Source organism: Arachis duranensis, chromosome 8 (genome assembly GCF_000817695.3).
Source record: "Arachis duranensis cultivar V14167 chromosome 8, aradu.V14167.gnm2.J7QH, whole genome shotgun sequence".
NCBI lineage: Eukaryota > Viridiplantae > Streptophyta > Magnoliopsida > Fabales > Fabaceae > Arachis > Arachis duranensis.
This window is the reverse complement of record NC_029779.3, coordinates 1,499,535-1,517,453: the sequence shown is the minus strand read 5'-3', so window position 1 is coordinate 1,517,453 and position 17,919 is coordinate 1,499,535. Positions and strand designations below refer to the sequence as shown.

General features: G+C 35.5%; 2 protein-coding genes across 5 annotated transcripts in view; one reads left to right on the top strand and one right to left on the bottom strand.

The window, feature by feature from the left end:
• LOC107460058 (uncharacterized) overlaps positions 1–10,929 on the bottom strand; it is a 44,712-nt gene extending 33,783 nt beyond the window's left edge. For all 4 annotated transcript variants that reach the window (XM_016078380.3, XM_052252703.1, XM_052252704.1 and 1 more), the window contains exons 1-2: positions 10,385–10,929; positions 10,002–10,227 (exon numbers count right to left, since the gene is read on the bottom strand). In XM_016078380.3, the coding sequence (XP_015933866.1) occupies positions 10,002–10,227; positions 10,385–10,396 (238 nt within the window). In that variant the 5' untranslated portion in view covers positions 10,397–10,929. The remainder of the gene's footprint in view (positions 1–10,001; positions 10,228–10,384) is intronic.
• A 309-nt stretch (positions 10,930–11,238) lies between these two features.
• On the top strand, positions 11,239–14,892 carry LOC107460088 (transcription initiation factor IIF subunit beta). Its single transcript, XM_016078413.3, has 6 exons — positions 11,239–11,575; positions 12,257–12,365; positions 12,723–12,856; positions 12,951–13,025; positions 14,216–14,365; positions 14,474–14,892. The coding sequence occupies exons 1-6, from the start codon at positions 11,381–11,383 to the stop codon at positions 14,594–14,596; spliced, it is 786 nt and encodes a 261-aa protein (XP_015933899.1). The 5' UTR covers positions 11,239–11,380; the 3' UTR covers positions 14,597–14,892.
• The last annotated feature ends 3,027 nt before the right edge of the window (positions 14,893–17,919 follow it).

Below are 17,919 nucleotides of genomic sequence, written 5' to 3'. Positions count from 1 at the left end.
GACGGTTTAGAGATTATATCTACAACGCGACTGTTTTTATGACATTCTTTACTGGCAAAAACCCTAACGTCAAAATGGCGCCGTTGTCGGGGAATTGCAAACGTGTGCCTTATTATTGGTTATTGTAAATATTTTTCAAAAAAAAAATTTCTTCCTATCTTTTTCGAAAAAAAAATTATATCTTTTTTTCAAAATATGTTCTTTTTATTAATTTTTGTTTTTATTTTCTCTTACTACCATGAACTCTCACCCCTTTGGCTATGAGTCTGGTTACAATTATGTTGCAGGAAGAGGAGATTATAATGACAACATGCATCAAGGTTGGAACAATCAAAGATGGGAGGAGCCACAAGGATTTGATCAACCCTCATGGCAACAACCACCTCCAATGGACTGTCCATAACCATTCTGTGATGCATATCAAGATGATGACTATGGTGAGTACTCTTTTGATTATCAACAACCACCACCATATGCCTATGAACCCCCTCCTCAACATGACTTTAGACCACCATACTCACAAGCCCCTTTCCGCCATTCACCTCCATATGACCCTAACCCCCAACCACCTTATGAGCCATATGAACCATATATAGAACCACCCCAATTCCAACCTAATTACTCACAAGAACCACCACTTCAATATTCACCATCTCCATATCCATCAATCCAAGAACATTATGATCCTATTTATGAAAACTGAGTGCATCAAGAGGCAAAGGATCGTCTCAAGGAAACAATGGATCGATTTCAGGCAACCACTCAACAACTGGGGCAAGTATTAATTCAATGGGCTTCTAGACGCTTAAATACACAAGGATCAGCCACAGCACCATGTGGACAGTCTAGTGAAGAGCATAGCATAAAGGAGATACCAGAAACTCTAGTGGACAAGACAGAGCATGAATTCATACTAGAACAAGTAGAAGAAGCTATCATTGTTCAAGAAGAAGAGTTGGTTGAAGACTTAGGAGACGCAGAACCTCCATGGGAAAGACAAGACATAGAGCCTCCTTCCAAGACGGTTGAAATTGATACTGAAGAGGGTGTACAACCTCCAAAGCATATCATAGTTGAAGACTTGGAAGAGGTTGATCAAGAGATGGAGATTCAAGAAGAAGAAGCACAACCTCCCATGCCCTTGGAAAGCAATGAAAATGGGATTGAATTGAAAGAGAGCTACCAAGAGGAAGAGGTTGAAATTGAAGAAGTTTGCAAAGAGGTGGTAATTATCAGAGAAGAGCACAAGGGAGTGGAGCTTGCAATTTCATTAAAGATACCTCCCCCTAAGTCACCATCATCCTTCACAACATTCAAGTGGGTAAAATTCATAACCCATAGCTTTCTAATCCCACTTGAATATGGGATACTGGAGACGGATGGTCAACTTAGAGCTCTGTGTGACATGAAGAGTAAGCGGAAGATGGCCAGTGGTAAGAATTGTCCTGCAAGGCAAGAAAGATGGTCAGTGGTAAGAATTGTCCTGCAAGGTTCATCATGGTTGGAAGCTTTAAGCTTAAACGTAAAGGTTGGTATAGAGCTCAACTGAATGGGTCTAGGAAGTTGTTTGGCCACTTTAGTGAGAATTCAGATTGCTTGCTACCCGAATGGAATCATGATAATCAACACGAAGACGGGTATAAAAGCAAGATTTGGGATCCTGGAATATGTTCTGACATCCAACACCCTGGGAGCCTAAGAATCTTTTTAAAGCTGCTCAAGGGTTCTACATGCCTAGTTTAGGACCCCGGAGGTTATTGGAATCACAAACACTGGTGGAGATTCCTGGATGAGTTCAAGCATAAGCCATCATAACAGGAAGCTCATCAAATGTCCAACTTAAGGACTTTAACTAAAAGTGCTAGGTGGGAGACAACCCACCATGGTATGATCGTTCATTTTTCATTTTTATTTAGTTTTATTTGCTTTTGAGTTTTATTTTATTTTATTATATTGAACCTGGAGTTTTGCATCACATTCATATTAACACTGAATTCTGCATCTTTTCAGATTAAAAAAAAAGCGAGCACGCGACGCGACCGCATCAGCGATGCGTCCGCGTCGCAAGGAGATGAGAGAATAATAAATTGAACAGAGAGTTACGCAGGAGCAGGGCTGGAGGCACGCTATTAGCACAAATTGACTCCACGCAAACGCGTCACCCGCGCGTCCGCGTCATTTGGAAAAATAGCCTCCCACGCGACCGCGTCACCCACGCGACCGCGTGACCTGAAATCGGTGTAAAAAGGGTGTATGGCCGAAAGTTGAGCTGGAATTGGGCTGGACCCGTGCTAGTAGCACAAGCCCTGCCACGCGAACGCGTCACCCACGCGTCCGCGTCATATTGGAAATAAGGCCACCCGCGCGATCGCGTCGACTACGCGACCGCGTCACCCTGGATTTTGGCAATACTGAAGTTTTGAACAGAGAGTTGTGCGGCCGCGAGGCTGCACTCGCGCCACTAGCACAAATCAAGTCACGCGATCGCGTGCCCCACGCGTCCGCGTCACCCAACCTTATCATGCACCACGCGACCGCGTCGCCAGCGTCGCACATCCTATCCAGATTAGTGCCAATTTTCTTATCTTCTCTTTTCTAATCCTAATTTCTTCCTTCTCTCTCCTTTCTCACTTTCTTTTTTCTTCTCATCCTTTTTTCCTCTCATTTTATTTTACTTCATTTATTTGCATATTGCATTCATTGCATTATTCTCATTGGTGTTGGAGTTTTATTTGGATAAGTGCCTTATTTTATTTGAGCACATGGCTACTCGGAGAAGAGATTTGACAATTGACATTTACTTATGGCTCTCATATACATTTGGATTACATTATTTTCATCCCTATTTTAACTTGCACACCCAATGTATTTGGGATTATCATTCACAATTGTCATCATTACACATGCTCTTTAATTTGGCACATTTATTACTTGATGCTTGAGCTATGCCTCTCATGCCTATTATTTGCATGTTTTTACCCTCTTGCATCTAATTATTTTGAATTGCTCTTTATTGTTGTCTTCCCTACATGTTGTAGCTACCATGTAGATGGACTATCATCTTTCCTTTTGGCATTCTTTATCACTTGGATTTCCCTCCCTTCTGGTCTTAGTTTTCTATATTTCACACTCTTCCTTTTTCTTCTTCCTTAGGCATGGGTACCAAGAAAGGAAAAGAGAAGGCCATTAACAAGACACCAGCAAGGAAAGGAACCAAGAGATCTCCAACTAAGGCGCCTCCATCTACAAGCGTCAGTTGGAGCAACCCGTCCACCTGCACATCTCAGCATGCACCGAGGACGGTGCAATCTTTAAGTGTGGGGAGGTCGATACCGATCTCCATGGGTTAGTTACTCTTTGACTCAACACCAATATTTTATTTTATTTGTTTGTTCATCGTTGCATTTGCATGTTTGTTTGATTTTTGTGCATATTTTACCACTTGGTTAAAGTAATATTTTCTTTTTCAAGAAACCTTTTAGAAAATTTCACTAATTTGAATAAAATTTAATGTTACACTTGTTTGAAGAAATATTATTTTGGAACATAGTTTAGAGCTCGAACACACAAAACCTGTGAGATTTCTGAGCCTATTTGAATTGGTTGCATTTTATCAACCAAAAATTTTGTTTTAGTGTGTATTTTTCTCTCTAAAATTGTGATCTTTGTCTTGCTTAATCCTATATTTCCATAATTTGATGTATGCATGTACTTATATGATTGAGGCCTTTGTTCCACTTAGCTTACATACCCACATGGCCTTACCTTTCATTATCCTTTGCAAACCAATTTGAACCTATTTTACCCCTTTGTTCTTTACTTTAGCACATCATTAACTCTAAGCGGAAAATAATAATGTCCTTAATTTGAATCCTTAGTTAGCTTAGACTAGTGAGAGTGCTCATAAATTAAGTGTGGGAAAAGTGGGTTTGGAAACAATTGGTTTGAGAATAGAGTATGTTAGAATTTTCTGAAAATGTGAAAGAATGTTGAGAATATGTTCATACATTCAATACTTTAAACATATGCATTGAAAAAAAAAGAGAAAAAAAGAGAAAAAGAAAAGAAAAAGAGCAAATAATAAAAGGGGACAAAATGCCCCAAAGTAAGTGGTGAAAGCAATGCATATGAGTTGTACTTGAAATTAGAATATATGAATATGTGGAAAACATGGTTAATGGATGGTTAGATGTTGTATTGTGATTACATGGATTGTTTAAGTTAGGTGGGAAAGTTTAAGTTAATTAAGGATTCAGATTTTAGTCCACTTGACCAAATACAATCCTACCTTGACCCTAACCCCATTACAACCCTTAAAAGACCTCTTGATATGTGTATTTATGCATTAAATTTATGTTGATTGTTAGATGAAGAGCAAGCCTTAGAAAGCAAGGTTAGTAGAGAATTGAGAGAATCGAACCTAAAACACTTGAGTGATTAGAGTGATATACACTACTAAGTGAGGGTTCGATGCTCGATTCTTTGTTCCTGGCTTTCATGAGCTATTTTCTTCTACAAGTCTATTTGTACTTCATTTTTATGATTTGAATTAGTGAAATCCAGTTCATATTTATTCTTGGGGATTTATTTGCTTTTAACCAAGTAGGTAGAAGCATTTTGCATTTAGTTGCATTCATAAGTTGCATCTCATACATTCTATCATTCCTTTTCATCTCTTTATAGTTTCTCTTGAGCTTAGCATGAGGACATGCTATTGTTTAAGTGTGGGGAGGTTGATAAACCACTATTTCATGGTTTATTTTGTTCTCAATTGAGTGGATTTTATCAACTCTTTACCCACTTATTCATACTATTCGCATGTTTTACATTTGCCTTCTTAATTATGTGCTTTGATTGAAAACATGCTTCTTTGATCTTATATTTGCTTATTATTAATCCTCTCTTATCACCATTAGATACCTTCATATGTGCGTTAAGTGTTTTCAGAGATTATAAGGCAAGAATGGCTCAGAGGATGGAAAGAAAGCATGCAAAAATGGAAGGAATACAATAAGTTGGAGAAATTGCTAAGCTGTCCAGCCTGTCCTCTTTGCACTCAAACGGCTATAACTTTAGCTACAGAGGTGCAAACGACGCGGTTTTAATTGCGTTGGAAAGCTAACGTCCGGGGCTTCAATTTGATATATAATTTGCCATAGCTGCCCTGACGCCAGACGACGCGAACGCGTGAGTCACGCGGACGCGTGACCTAGCAGGAACGCAACCCGCGCGGCCGCGTGGGCCATGCGGCCGCGTCACTTTTCCGCGACCTGTACGGACCAGAAAGCGCTGAAAGTGACTTCTGGGCTGCTTTTGACTCAATTTTCAGCCCAGAACATACAGATTAGAGGCTATAAAGTGGGGGAATGCATGTATTCATGGGGATGCTTTCATAATTCACTTCTCATGATTTAGATCTAGTTTGGAGAGAGGTTCTCTCTCTCCTTTTAGGATTTAGGTAGTGTTTTTAGAAATTAGGATTTAGGACTTCTCTTAGCTTTCTAGAGTGACTCTCGATCCAGGTTCAATATTCCTATTTTCTATTTAAATCTCTTTTATATTTTGATTACTCTGAAGCTTTTATTATGTTTGATTGATGTTGTCCAATTGGCTGTTGATGACATTTTTATTTAATGATATTTGAGGTATTTTAGTTTATGATTGTCCCTTTTTATTATTCCCAATCTGAGGATATTGTTATTCTAGTAGATTTAGTTTTTCCCCTTTTGGCTTTGGTTGAATAATTGTTGACTCTAGAGTTATCAAACTCATTGTTGATTGAAAATTGGAATTCATCCACTTAACTTACCTTCATAGTTAGAGGTTGACAAAGTGGGAGAAAAATCCAATTCTCATCACAATTGATAAGGATAACTAGGAAAGGACCTCCAGTTCTTGTACCTTGCCAAAGGTTTATTTTACAGCTATTATTATTTTATTTTACTTGTCATATAATATATTCGCACCTTACTTCCAAAACCCCAATTTACAATCTCCATAGCCAATAATAAGAACATACCTCCCTGCAATTCCTTGAGAAGACGACCCGAGGTTTAAATACTCGGTTATCAATTTTAAAGGGGTTTGTTACTTGTGACAACCAAAACGTTTGTACGAAGGGATTTTTGACGGTTTAGAGATTATATCTACAACGCGACTGTTTTTATGACATTCTTTACTGGCAAAAATCCTAACGTCACTCTTCCACCTTTCATTAATCTTCTCTTCTTAAGCCAACACCACTCCGTCCTTATCCTTTATGCACTTAACCTGATCCAAATCTCTCGTTCTTCTTTCATAGCTCTTTGCGATTCTATATATACCTTTTTCTCCTTCTTTCGTGCCCAAAGACTGATAGAGACCCTCATATGCTCTTGTTCTTTTTCACTTACAACCACTTTTGTCTATTTCTTAGCCGCCTTATATTTTTCCCAATTATCTGCATTGCGGTATAAAGACCACTTTTTAAAGTACTCCCTTTTTATCTTAATCTTTTCTTGTACACCCGCATTTCACTACCAAGACTCCTTGTCTCTTGGTCCTATCCCTTTAGATTCACCAAAGTTTTCTTTTGTTATTCTTCTAATAACTTTTGCCATCTTCCTCCACATCTCTTCTGCGCTTCCATTTCCATCCCACTTTGCCTCTTTTCATACCCATCTTAGGAAGCTTCTTTGTTCCTCACCTTTTATCTGCCACCACCTCGTCCTTGGGTTCTTCGTATGATGTCTTTTCCTCAACTTTTTCTCAATGCGAAAATCCATGACAAGCATCCTATGTTGTGTTGTTAAACTCTCTCCCAGGATAATTTTACAATTAATGCAAAATTTTTGGTCGACTCTCCTCAATAAGAAGAAGTCAATTTGAGATCTTGTCATGCCACTCTTATAGGTTATAATATGTTTGTCTCTCTTTTTAAAACATGTATTTGCGATGAGAATGTTAAAAGTTGAGGAAAAATCCAAAATAGATTTACCCTCGGCATTGATCACCCCGAAACCATAGCCTCCGTGAATACTTCCATACCCCGTCACTTCTCTTCCAACATGGCCATTTAAATATCCTCCTAAGAAAATCTTATCTCTCGAAGATTCTAAGTCATTTCCCTGGTTAGGGACATGACAGTACATGCCAGGCAAGAGGTTCTTAAACATAAGGGAATGTAGTTTTCTGCACTATAGTCTCCATGTTGCATAATAGAAAAACTTTCCATTTACTAAACTACTTCATTATATTATTTGAATAGGATCATTGAATCCTCAACTATTCCGTTAGTCATTTATAAGGAAAGAGCTTGGAGGTTAGTAATCCTTCCCTCCTTCCTCCTGCACCTTGCTGCACTCTCCAATTTAAAGGTATATCTTGGACCAAACTCTCTAGATCCTCCCAAAACATTGTCTTGTGTTGTTCGTCCAAACCCACTTGCGGTGCATAGGTGCTAATCACATGAAAATCACCTCCCTCCACCACAAGTTTGATAGAGATGATCAGATCTTCCACCCTCTTGACATCCACTACGTCCTTCTTCCACTACTTCTCCACAATAATACCAACACCATTCCTATTCTTCACCCTTTTTGTATACCAAAGTTTAAAACCGGAAGTATCCAACTCCCTAGCGTGCATCTAAACAACATTGAGAAAAATTAGTATAGGCAATATGAGGAATTACTGGAGCTTATCGGTACATTGGAGGACAAATATTTCATAATTGGGGATTTTAATGCAATCTTAGCAACCCATGAGAAGGATAGAGGTAGAGAAAAATCTCCATAGTCAATTTAGAATTTCTAGAATTTTGTTAATAGAGATCTACTAGTTGATATGGGTTACATTGGGCCAAAATTCACATGGTAGAATAGGAGCTGCCAAGAGAGAGCAATCAGAGATAGGTTAGATAGAAGGTTGATCTCACTGTTCTTATGAGAGGAATATCTCGTCGTTACAATTACCCTTTGGAGGACACTGGTAGTGATCATAGACTGCTTTTGTTTTGCTCAGGTGAAGGTGGTCAGAGAAAGAAAAGACACTTCTAGTTTCAAGAGAGATGGTGCAGTTTGGAAGCAATCAAGAACATTGTTTGCGAAACTTGGCAAGAGAGCATACAAGGTTTACCCATGTTTCAATTATTCTAGAATTTGAAAAAATACAGATCTAAAATTGTTAAGTGGCAAGCTACGAGAGCAAGAAGTTTAAGAAGAGACATGGAGAGTATAGAAGCCTCACTTGCGGTGCTAAAAGAAAATCTAGCAATGGTAGACAAAAATCAGATTGATCTCTTAGAGGAAGAATTAGCTAGAACCTATGTGCAGGAAGAGAGATTTTGGAAGGAAAAATCAAGAGTAAGATGACTGAAATGAGGAGACCAGAACACTAAGTTTTTTCATTCAAAGACCCAGCCCCGAAATAGAAGAAATAAAATTTAGAAACTCGAAGATGAGGCTGGAAATTGGTGCACTACTTTGGAATAGATTGGAGACCGAGCCCAAAGATACTTCAAGGATTTTTTTTACTTCAGGAAACCCAAAAGATCCCTCACAGAGCCTAACAGATCTTAGAAGAAATATTTCTGTGAAAATGAATAGAGAACTAACAAGGCAAACTATCGAAGAAGAAATAAAAAGGGCAATCTATTCTATTAACCTAGAGGCAGCCTAGGTGACGATGGCTTTACATCCAAATTCTTCCAATTTTATTGGAATACCATCAAGCGGATGTATACAAAGCTGTTAGAACTTAGAAGCTTTCTTGGAGGAGGACGAATGCTTAGGGGGTTCAATCACATTCAAATTTGTCTTATTCCAAAGATACAAAATGCAACTGCAATGAATCAAATTTGGTCGATCAGCCTCAGTACTCTGTTTTATAAAATCATCTCTAAGGTACTTGTTCATAGACTGCAACCTCTTATGAATAAAATTATTCGTGACAACTAAAGTACTTTTATCCGAGGGAGATTCATTAGTGACAATATCTTAGTGGCTCATGAATTTATGCATTTTTTGAAGAATAAGGAGTATGGTAATCACGATATGGCACTTAAAATTGACATGAGTAAGGCCTATGATAGGGTTGAATGGAGTTTTCTTTGGTTTATAATGGAGAAGCTGGGTTTCTATGATAAGTGAATTGGGTGGATTAAAGAGTGTGTGTCTACAATCTCTTATTCTGTTGTTGTGGAAGGAATTCCTACTAGCTTCTTTAGGCCAAGCAGAGAACTCTGTCAAGGGAATCTCCTCTCTCCCTAGATTTTTCTTATTTGTGCAGAGGGACTGTCCTTTTTGCTCCACAAAGAAGAACAGAATAACCTACTACAGGAACTTTGGTTGAATAGTAGATGCCCCTCCATTAACCACCTATTACCCGCAGACGATTCTATATTGTTTGAAAGAGCTAATAGGCGATCATGTGACAAGATCCTAAGTATCCTACAACAGTACAACAAGCTGAGCGGCCAGCTCATTAATTTAAACAAGTCGGCCATTTTTTTCAGCAAGAATATGCCTCAAACAACCTGGACATAACTAGCTACTTTGATTGGGATTCCTAATATTGTTGCTCAAGACCGTTATTTAGGCCTTCCATCAGTTATCAATAGAACCAAAAGAGAAACATTCTCATTTGTTAAAGATAAGGTTAGAAAGAAGTTGCAGCACTGGAAAAGAACGATGCTTTCAGCAAGCGGAAGAGAAGTTTTGATAAAGGCGATTGGCACAGCGATAGCAATTTACTCACTTAGTTGTTTTAAGCTTCCAGATACTCTTTTAGATGAAATTCATAAAATAATGATGCAGTTTTGGTGGGAACAAAAATAGAATGAGAGAAAAATACATTGGATAAGTTGTGATTCAATCAGCAGAGACAAAAATTTAGGAGGTTTGGGTGTTAAAGATCTCAAAGCTTTCAACCTATCGATGCTTGCCAAACAAGGATGAAAACTTCTAACAAGAACACATTCACTGGTATATAAAATCTACAAAATATAAATATTTTCGACATACCTTGTTCTTGGAAGCAAAGCTTGGATTCAGAACTTTTTGGGCTTGGCAGAGTCTCTTGGAGGGCAGAAAAGTTCTGGAGAAAGGCGTTAGATTCAGTGTCACTACCCATGGCTCCAACAGAATAAAAAAAGGACCCGTGGTTCGGAAACCAACCCCTTTTCAGGTTTTCAATAGCAGCAGAACAAAATCTTGAGATGCATTGGGGTCTGGGAGCTGATAACAGATACTGAAAAATGGAACACGGAGCTATTACAGGAAAATTTTAATGCAGAAATTGTAGCACAAATATGCAAAATCTCAATTGAACAAAGAGGGGAATCAATTGTTTGGGTGAACGATAAAACAGGGCATACTCAGTGAATTTAGGGTACTTGATTGCATACCAGTTTTATCATTCGCCGATAGCAAGTTTAAACCCTTGATTTCAAATGAAAGACTTATGGCAACAAATCTAGAATATATAATGTCAGCCAAAAATCCAAAATTTCATATGGAGATTAGTCCATGAGGGTATAATAATGCTAGAGAAGATGCATAACAGAATCCCCAACATTGATCCCCTTTGCCCAAGATGCTTGACAGAGCCAGAAACTGCATTGCACGCAGTGGTTTACTGCCCGGAGTCCATGGCGGTTTGGAACAGGTCCCAATTTGCCAGTGACATCTTAAGAGACACAAACCTTCAAGCATGGTAACGGTGGAATCACATGGTGGAGAATCTCAAATCTCAAGCGAACTTCAAGAAGAAAAAGAGTGAGATTGCTTAACTTCTTTGGGAACTTTGACTGACGCGAAACTCCTTCACCGTTGAACAGAACCGATGAGAACCTGAAAAAGTTATGTCCCAGGCAACGATAAAAGTGAACCAGTACAGAGCTCACTACATACAAAAGACAGTTGGGCTTTAAGCTTCTTTTTCAATTTCTTTAGCTTTTTCTTCATCCCCTTTAAGTTTGTCATCTCATTTTGGTTTAAAAATACCAAATACTAAATTATGTTGATATTGTATTTACTACTTTTTTATGTAATAAATTACAAGTTTACCTTTAAAAAACATTAAATTGAATATAATAAAATAAAATATTTATATATAAAATATTTATATATAGGTACTTAAAGTTTATCATGTAGATAGTGGGGGTTGATTGCAAAAAAATAATATGCACTAAGTAGTTCATTTTAGGTCCATAAGGATGTGAGGATCAGTAGCATGGCAAGAGTTAGTGGGCTGGGAGCCCATTTAATTAGGAGAAGGTCCAAGTGAAGTCAGCAGAATTGACTAAGGGTTGTGATGCAGGTCCCAGAGGCGAGTCTGGTTTGTTAAAGGGGGAAGAAAACAAAAGAAGGAAAGGGAAAGTGAGAGAAAGAAGCGGAAGAAGATGGAGGAGGAAAACGGTTATGTTGGCAGCAGCACCTCCAACTTGGAGACTTCCAAGGCGGAGCGATCTGTGTGGCTTATGAAGTGCCCTCTTGTCGTTTCCAAGTCGTGGCAGAACCACCCTCCTTCTCAGCCACTTGCCAAGGTCGTTCTCTCCCTTGATCCTCTCCACGCCGATGACCCCTCTGCTCTTCAGGTATCCCCCAAACCCTAAATTCCCCTTTTCCCCCCTCGATTTTTCCCTTGTTTTCAGCTTCTGCTTCATGCTAATTCGCTTCTCCTGTTGTGCTAGATCCGTTTAGGATAGTTAATCACTCTTTAGATTTATTAGCTGTTAGGTTTAGCTGTTTTCTTCCAAAGTCTTACGCTCCTGTGATATCGGATTATGCGAAATTGGCAGCTTGTTTATTTTTCTCGGTCACGTGTGGATTCTTCTAGGCATATTGGCTTGAAAACGAAGTGCTTTATGACTACTGATTTTAGGAACTAGTGTGATTTACGAATTTATAATTGAAGTTCTTTGTTTCGAAAAGCTACAAGACACCAAATCCCTTATATTTATTCCACTCTGTGTTCAGCCCTTTTTTTTGTGGGTATTATTAATTGAATTGACGTTGTTTTCCTTGTTAATTTACCATAATGTTGTAAAGTGAATTACTTATAAATTGCATTCAACAAATTAAGAGTAGTAGCTAACCTTCAACTCACATGTTTCCCCGCTATTGTTCAATTTTAATGTATTGACTTTGCTATTAAATTGAAGTTTTCAGATTTTAGATTCATCTTTATATATTTAAGTGCTCTTGAATCTTGATTAATATTCTCTGCCTGTATTAATGTGAGAAAATTCGTTTATATTTTCTCATAACTATGTCAGTTTACAATGGAGATGGCTGGGACTGATGCTGTTAATATGCCAAAAACATATTCCCTGAATATGTTTAAAGACTTTGTACCTATGTGTGTTTTCTCAGAGACAAGCCAAGGTCAGAATCGTATTGTCAGCTTAATTACACTTTTTGTTCTTGTTTACTGGTAGGAATTTCAATTATCTCTTATTGGATCAAGCAAGATCGTGTTGCATTGAGTTTGATGTTTATGTCGAGAAGGGATAGTTGGAAGATAACTAAGTAAATGTGAGATGGAAAGTCATTGAGTTTAAGAAATGAAACAATTGTTTAATATTGGTGTAATAAAACTAATAAATATTCATGTTCACCTGAATCTCATTTTGCAATGGTTGCGCAGTAGTCACCACTGTAGTACAATGGCCGTGAGATGTGTTATACTTGAATCATAGCTACCTTAAGCCTGTTAACAGGTTTTATGTTTATGTACGTTAGGTGGCAAGGTTGCAATGGAAGGGAAGGTTGAACATAAGTTCGATATGAAACCCCATGGTGAAAACATTGAAGAGTATGGCAAATTGTGTCGTGAGAGAACAAACAAATCCATGATAAAAAATCGACAAATACAGGTAGTGCTTCATGTTTAGTATTTCATTGTTCCTTTATAATGTTATATTTCTATGATTAAAAAGTTGATTCTGGTTCCCTTGATTCAATTGGAAGGTTATTGATAATGATCGTGGAGTATTAATGAGGCCAATGCCTGGAATGATTGGTCTAGTTTCATCCAATTCAAAGGTAACCCACTTTCTATACTTTGTATGATAACATGCTCGTAGTTGACTCTACATCATTTTCTTATGCTTATATAGAATTCTGGGCTTTGTATGTCTATGTCTTACATTAATGGCAAATTCATTGTAATATATAGCTCATTATATACAGGGCGGATAAACCGGCCCTGGGACTTGGTCTTAAAGAACTACATTTATATATGGGATCTATTCTTGATGAAATAAACAATCTTACATGGTTTTGTGATTTTATATGTCATTATTTTAACTATGAAACGGGTTTAAGTTTCAATTATTTTTTCTCATTAATATTTTCACACAACCAATTTAATATCATATACTCAAGTGGTCTTTATACTTTTTGAAATTAATTTTTAGATAATCATCTCTATATCCATTTTTTAGAAATTCGTTTATTTTTTAATAATATTAAAATATTAACGTATTTATCATTATATAGAAAATTAATAATGAATTACTTCATTATATTTTAGTAATCTCATTGTGTACTTTAGATATTCTTTTAAAAAATACTAATTTTTCTTCTAAACTTATATTGTTGAAAGGAAAAAATTTTACCTTATTTTTCATGATAATTTATTTGGACTATTGTTTTATTTTGAGAGTTGTATCTTATATTCTATAAGGGTACAGATACTTTTGAGTTAATTAATAATTTATGATTTGTTTCAAAGTTTTTGAAATTTTTAAAAGAATTAATTTTAATTAAAAAGGTACGTGACAACTTCTTAACACCATAAATGCACTGATATCTTGTAATTTTATAAAATACTATTTATATTGTTTTGTCTTCTTTATGTAACTGTCATGTCAAAAACGAAATTACTGAAAAAAATTTCTATGATATATATTGATAAAACTTAAAAAAAAAAACTCAAAGAGTTATATATCATGCCTAAATTACTTCTATGAAAAAAATATAACAAAAAAAGAATTAAAAGCTCGTATAAAAATTTGGCCCCTTGCATATAAAAAATTTCTAGAGCTGCCCGATATTATATAATAGCCACAATGCAACCATAAGTGTTATAATAAGATCCTACCATTGTAATAAATTGGTGTAATAATAATGCAAATTCATTGTTCCGAGAGGAGAGCTTGGTCCTTCAAATGTGACTTTGCATGTAAAAATTTGTTCGAGAGTCTTTTCTCATAAGTATGAAACTTTCACAGGATAAGAAGAAGACACAGCCAGTTAAACAAACTGATACAAAGAGAACAAGAAGAGATAGAGGAGAACTGGAGGATATAATGTTCAAGTTATTTGAAAGACAGCCTAATTGGGCATTGAAGCAGCTTGTCCAGGAGACTGATCAACCTGCTGTATGTCTTTGTTCTGTGTGTGTGTGTGTGTGTTTGTGTTGAGTGTTGATGCATTGAGGGAATACATATAGCTCATTTGTCCTATTGGCCCACTATTTTCTTTTGCAGCAATTCTTGAAAGAGATCCTGAATGAACTATGTGTATACAATAAAAGAGGTGCCAATCAAGGAACTTACGAGCTGAAGCCGGAATACAAGAAATCTGTTGTTGAAGATACAAATGCCGAATAAGGGGGAAACAGAAAGTCGTATCTCTTTCTGTTTGATGAGTAGGGAAGACTCCACACGCTGACTGCTGAGGGTAAATATGTTGATGGAAGGGCTAAAAAGTTATTGGCTAACAATAACCAGCAAAACGTGTATCTCTTGCATAAGATTTAATTGTTTTACCGATCATGACAGTTTCAGTTGTATACAGTCAACGACTTTAGCATAGTATAAGGTTGCTTCCTGGGTTACATTTGAATGTATCTGCCCCTATGCATTCATTTTACAGGTGTATCTATTTATGACAGATGGCTTCATTATGTTTGTTCCCCACCCTGCTTAATTATTCTCTATCCAAGATCAAGCCGAATGCGCACCCAACTTTGGTTTCATTCAAGCTTGCAGCTGCTAACACACTCACTAATGTCTTGAACAAAAGAGAATATCATGAAAAAACTTTAAAATGCTAGGACAACGAATGAGAATACCATGAATCTGGTACCTGTTGGTCACGAATAACTTAGGACAGTGAATATTCAGGTGGTGAATGCAGTAAATTTTGGTGCTTGTTGGACAGGAATAGTACATGGAAAAGTATAGGGTACCAACATATTATCTGCCAACTCTTATTTATATTTGTGTTTCATGGAAGTGACTCTTATTTATATTTGTGTTTCATGGAAGTGTGTTCGTAGATGTGTCTAATAATTAATATATTTTAAATACATATATAAAGAGACACATCCATAAAATATATTTATAAAGACATTTCTAGCGGAACCGATAGTACATTAGTAGTTGTATTTTTTTATATATTTTTTTGTACTTTTTTTATGATATAAAATATTTTTTATTTTTTATCGATTACTTTTAATACAGAAATAAAAGATAAATATAAAAGTAGTACATACAAGTGACACAACCTTCTCGCTTCAATATGACAAAAACTAGTGTCATTTTCTTGTGCGATGCTGACAAATGCTCAACTTGATCCAGGCAAGAAACAACAACGAAAGAATTGTGTAGTAAGATAAGGAAACCAAGCATACATAAATTCATTTTATCAATCGGTTTAAAATTGAAGGGTTTATTAGGTCACATGTGAAGATTATAAAATAAAATTTTTTTTATTAAAAATATAAAAAATTTAAATTTTTTATGTATTTGTTTTGTATCCATTAAATGAAAATATTCAAAAATTTTCATTAGTAGTAAGTTTAAAGGCACATGTTAGCTAACCTAAAATTGAATAGCTATCTAACTAAAGTTAATCACTAAAATTAGTTATCATATATTTATATGTAAATATTTTTTTTTTATCAAAGATAAGAAGACTCGAATTCGCGACTTTTTCGATGAGTATGAGAAATGAAAAGACTATGTCATTTGAACTATAATTTATTGGTATATTTATATATAAATATATTTATTATTTCATTTATTTTTAATATATATTTTAATATATATTTATACTAATAACTAATTTTAGTAGTTAATTTTATATACATGGTGTATCAAAATAATATGAATGCGATAAGAATTGGATCGATATATCTCTTTCAGGATGTGATCAAACAACTATGAACGGCACAAGATTATTAGATCTTAACTTTCTCTGCATGTAGTTTGCCACTTAGCCTCCCACTATATCAACATGTATATCTACAATTTAAAGGCCTTGTATGATCGTGCTTTGTCTTTTTCTCAAATGTGATCATTATGTAGGAGCAATCACAATTCACATCATCAGAATTGTTATCATTCTTGAAGAAGGAATCTTCCACGTATTTTGGTACGCATGCATGTTACATATATATTTGGTATGATGGTAACCATGATGCAAAAGCTAGCTAGCTTATTAGCAGCTTTTATCATTAAAATCATTTCTTATATTTCATCAATCAAGCAGAGAACTAATAATAGATGTTTTCTATCACTCATTTTTAGTAAATATCAATTAGGTATTGCTGCTATGTATAGGTCTTAGAAAAAAATAATATATGAACAGTTATTTAAACTAGAAAAATAGGACTACCATTAACTAATTATAATTATTTCTAATCAACAGAAAAATAAATTTGCAGTTTTTTGTAAATATAAAAATTTAACTTTTACAAATTCAAGAAGTCAAAATTATTACTTATGAATTTTTTTAATTCTTAATTTAAATCAAGATGTTAGGAATATCTCGTAAAAAAGAAAATGGAAAAAATTGTATATCAATTCTTTTAACTAATATTTTATTTTTAAAAATTACTTTTATTAATCTTTACCAATTCACTTCTCTATTAGTTGACTGTTATCTAAAAAGAAACATTGATTTCCTAGCAAAATTTACAGAAGACATTCTTTACCATTGAAGACAAAGCCATGTTGTTAATTAGAAACCTTCATCAGTTAGCATCTGGTTAAGGTATATATATTCATAAAAGGAGATAGAGGACATCATTGATGGCCATATATTCAAGTGGAGATTTGAATGTGAAGAGATGAGACTATAGAAATAGCGATGGTCCATGCATGTGAAGCACCAACAGTGACTCACTATGGTGCAATTCAACTATGAATTAATGAATCTTCTTTGTCAGCTTTCCAAGATTTTATCCAACACACTTCTTTATTTCTTCTTCAAAGTCAAAGATTCCAATACCATCTTCTCTATTAAGCGAAACATCAACTTCAAAGTTCAAAGTGAACCTAATTAAGCCTGTGCGATGGGTTGGGTGTGTCCCGGTTCTGGGACCCTTCCATACCACCACATTCCACAGCCGGCCACTTTAATTAAAAGATTTCTAAAACATGCAAAATGAATATGATGAATCTTGGATTTGAGATGCATTATATGAACTTAAGCTTAATAATCATGATTGATTACTAATGAGACGTTTCTCCTATCCTGTCAGATATTATTTCTTCCTACCTTAGATTTCAATTATACTGTTATATTCTACATTGTAACTAATTTACCAACCTTAGCTTCGTAAGGCAGGGAAATATACACATTCATGAGTGAGCCTAATTCAATCCAAAAATTAATTTAGAAGAGGTCAATTATCTTTAGAGAAATATTAGATAACTATTAGAATTTATTATTTTTTTGCTATCAGTTAGTCATTAATATCTAAAAATATGAGATAATATGTTATTGGATTATTAGACTAAAAAAATTAAATTAATAATTAAGTGATGATAAAAAATAATAAATTTTAATGCCCTTAACATTTCTCTTGTCTTTGTGTTTATAAATTATTTAGAGTAAATAGCAATAAAGAAACAGTTCAAAATAGAGTTACAACATTTGAAATGTTTTTCAAAAGGTATATATCTTTAATTTTAACTTAATTTAC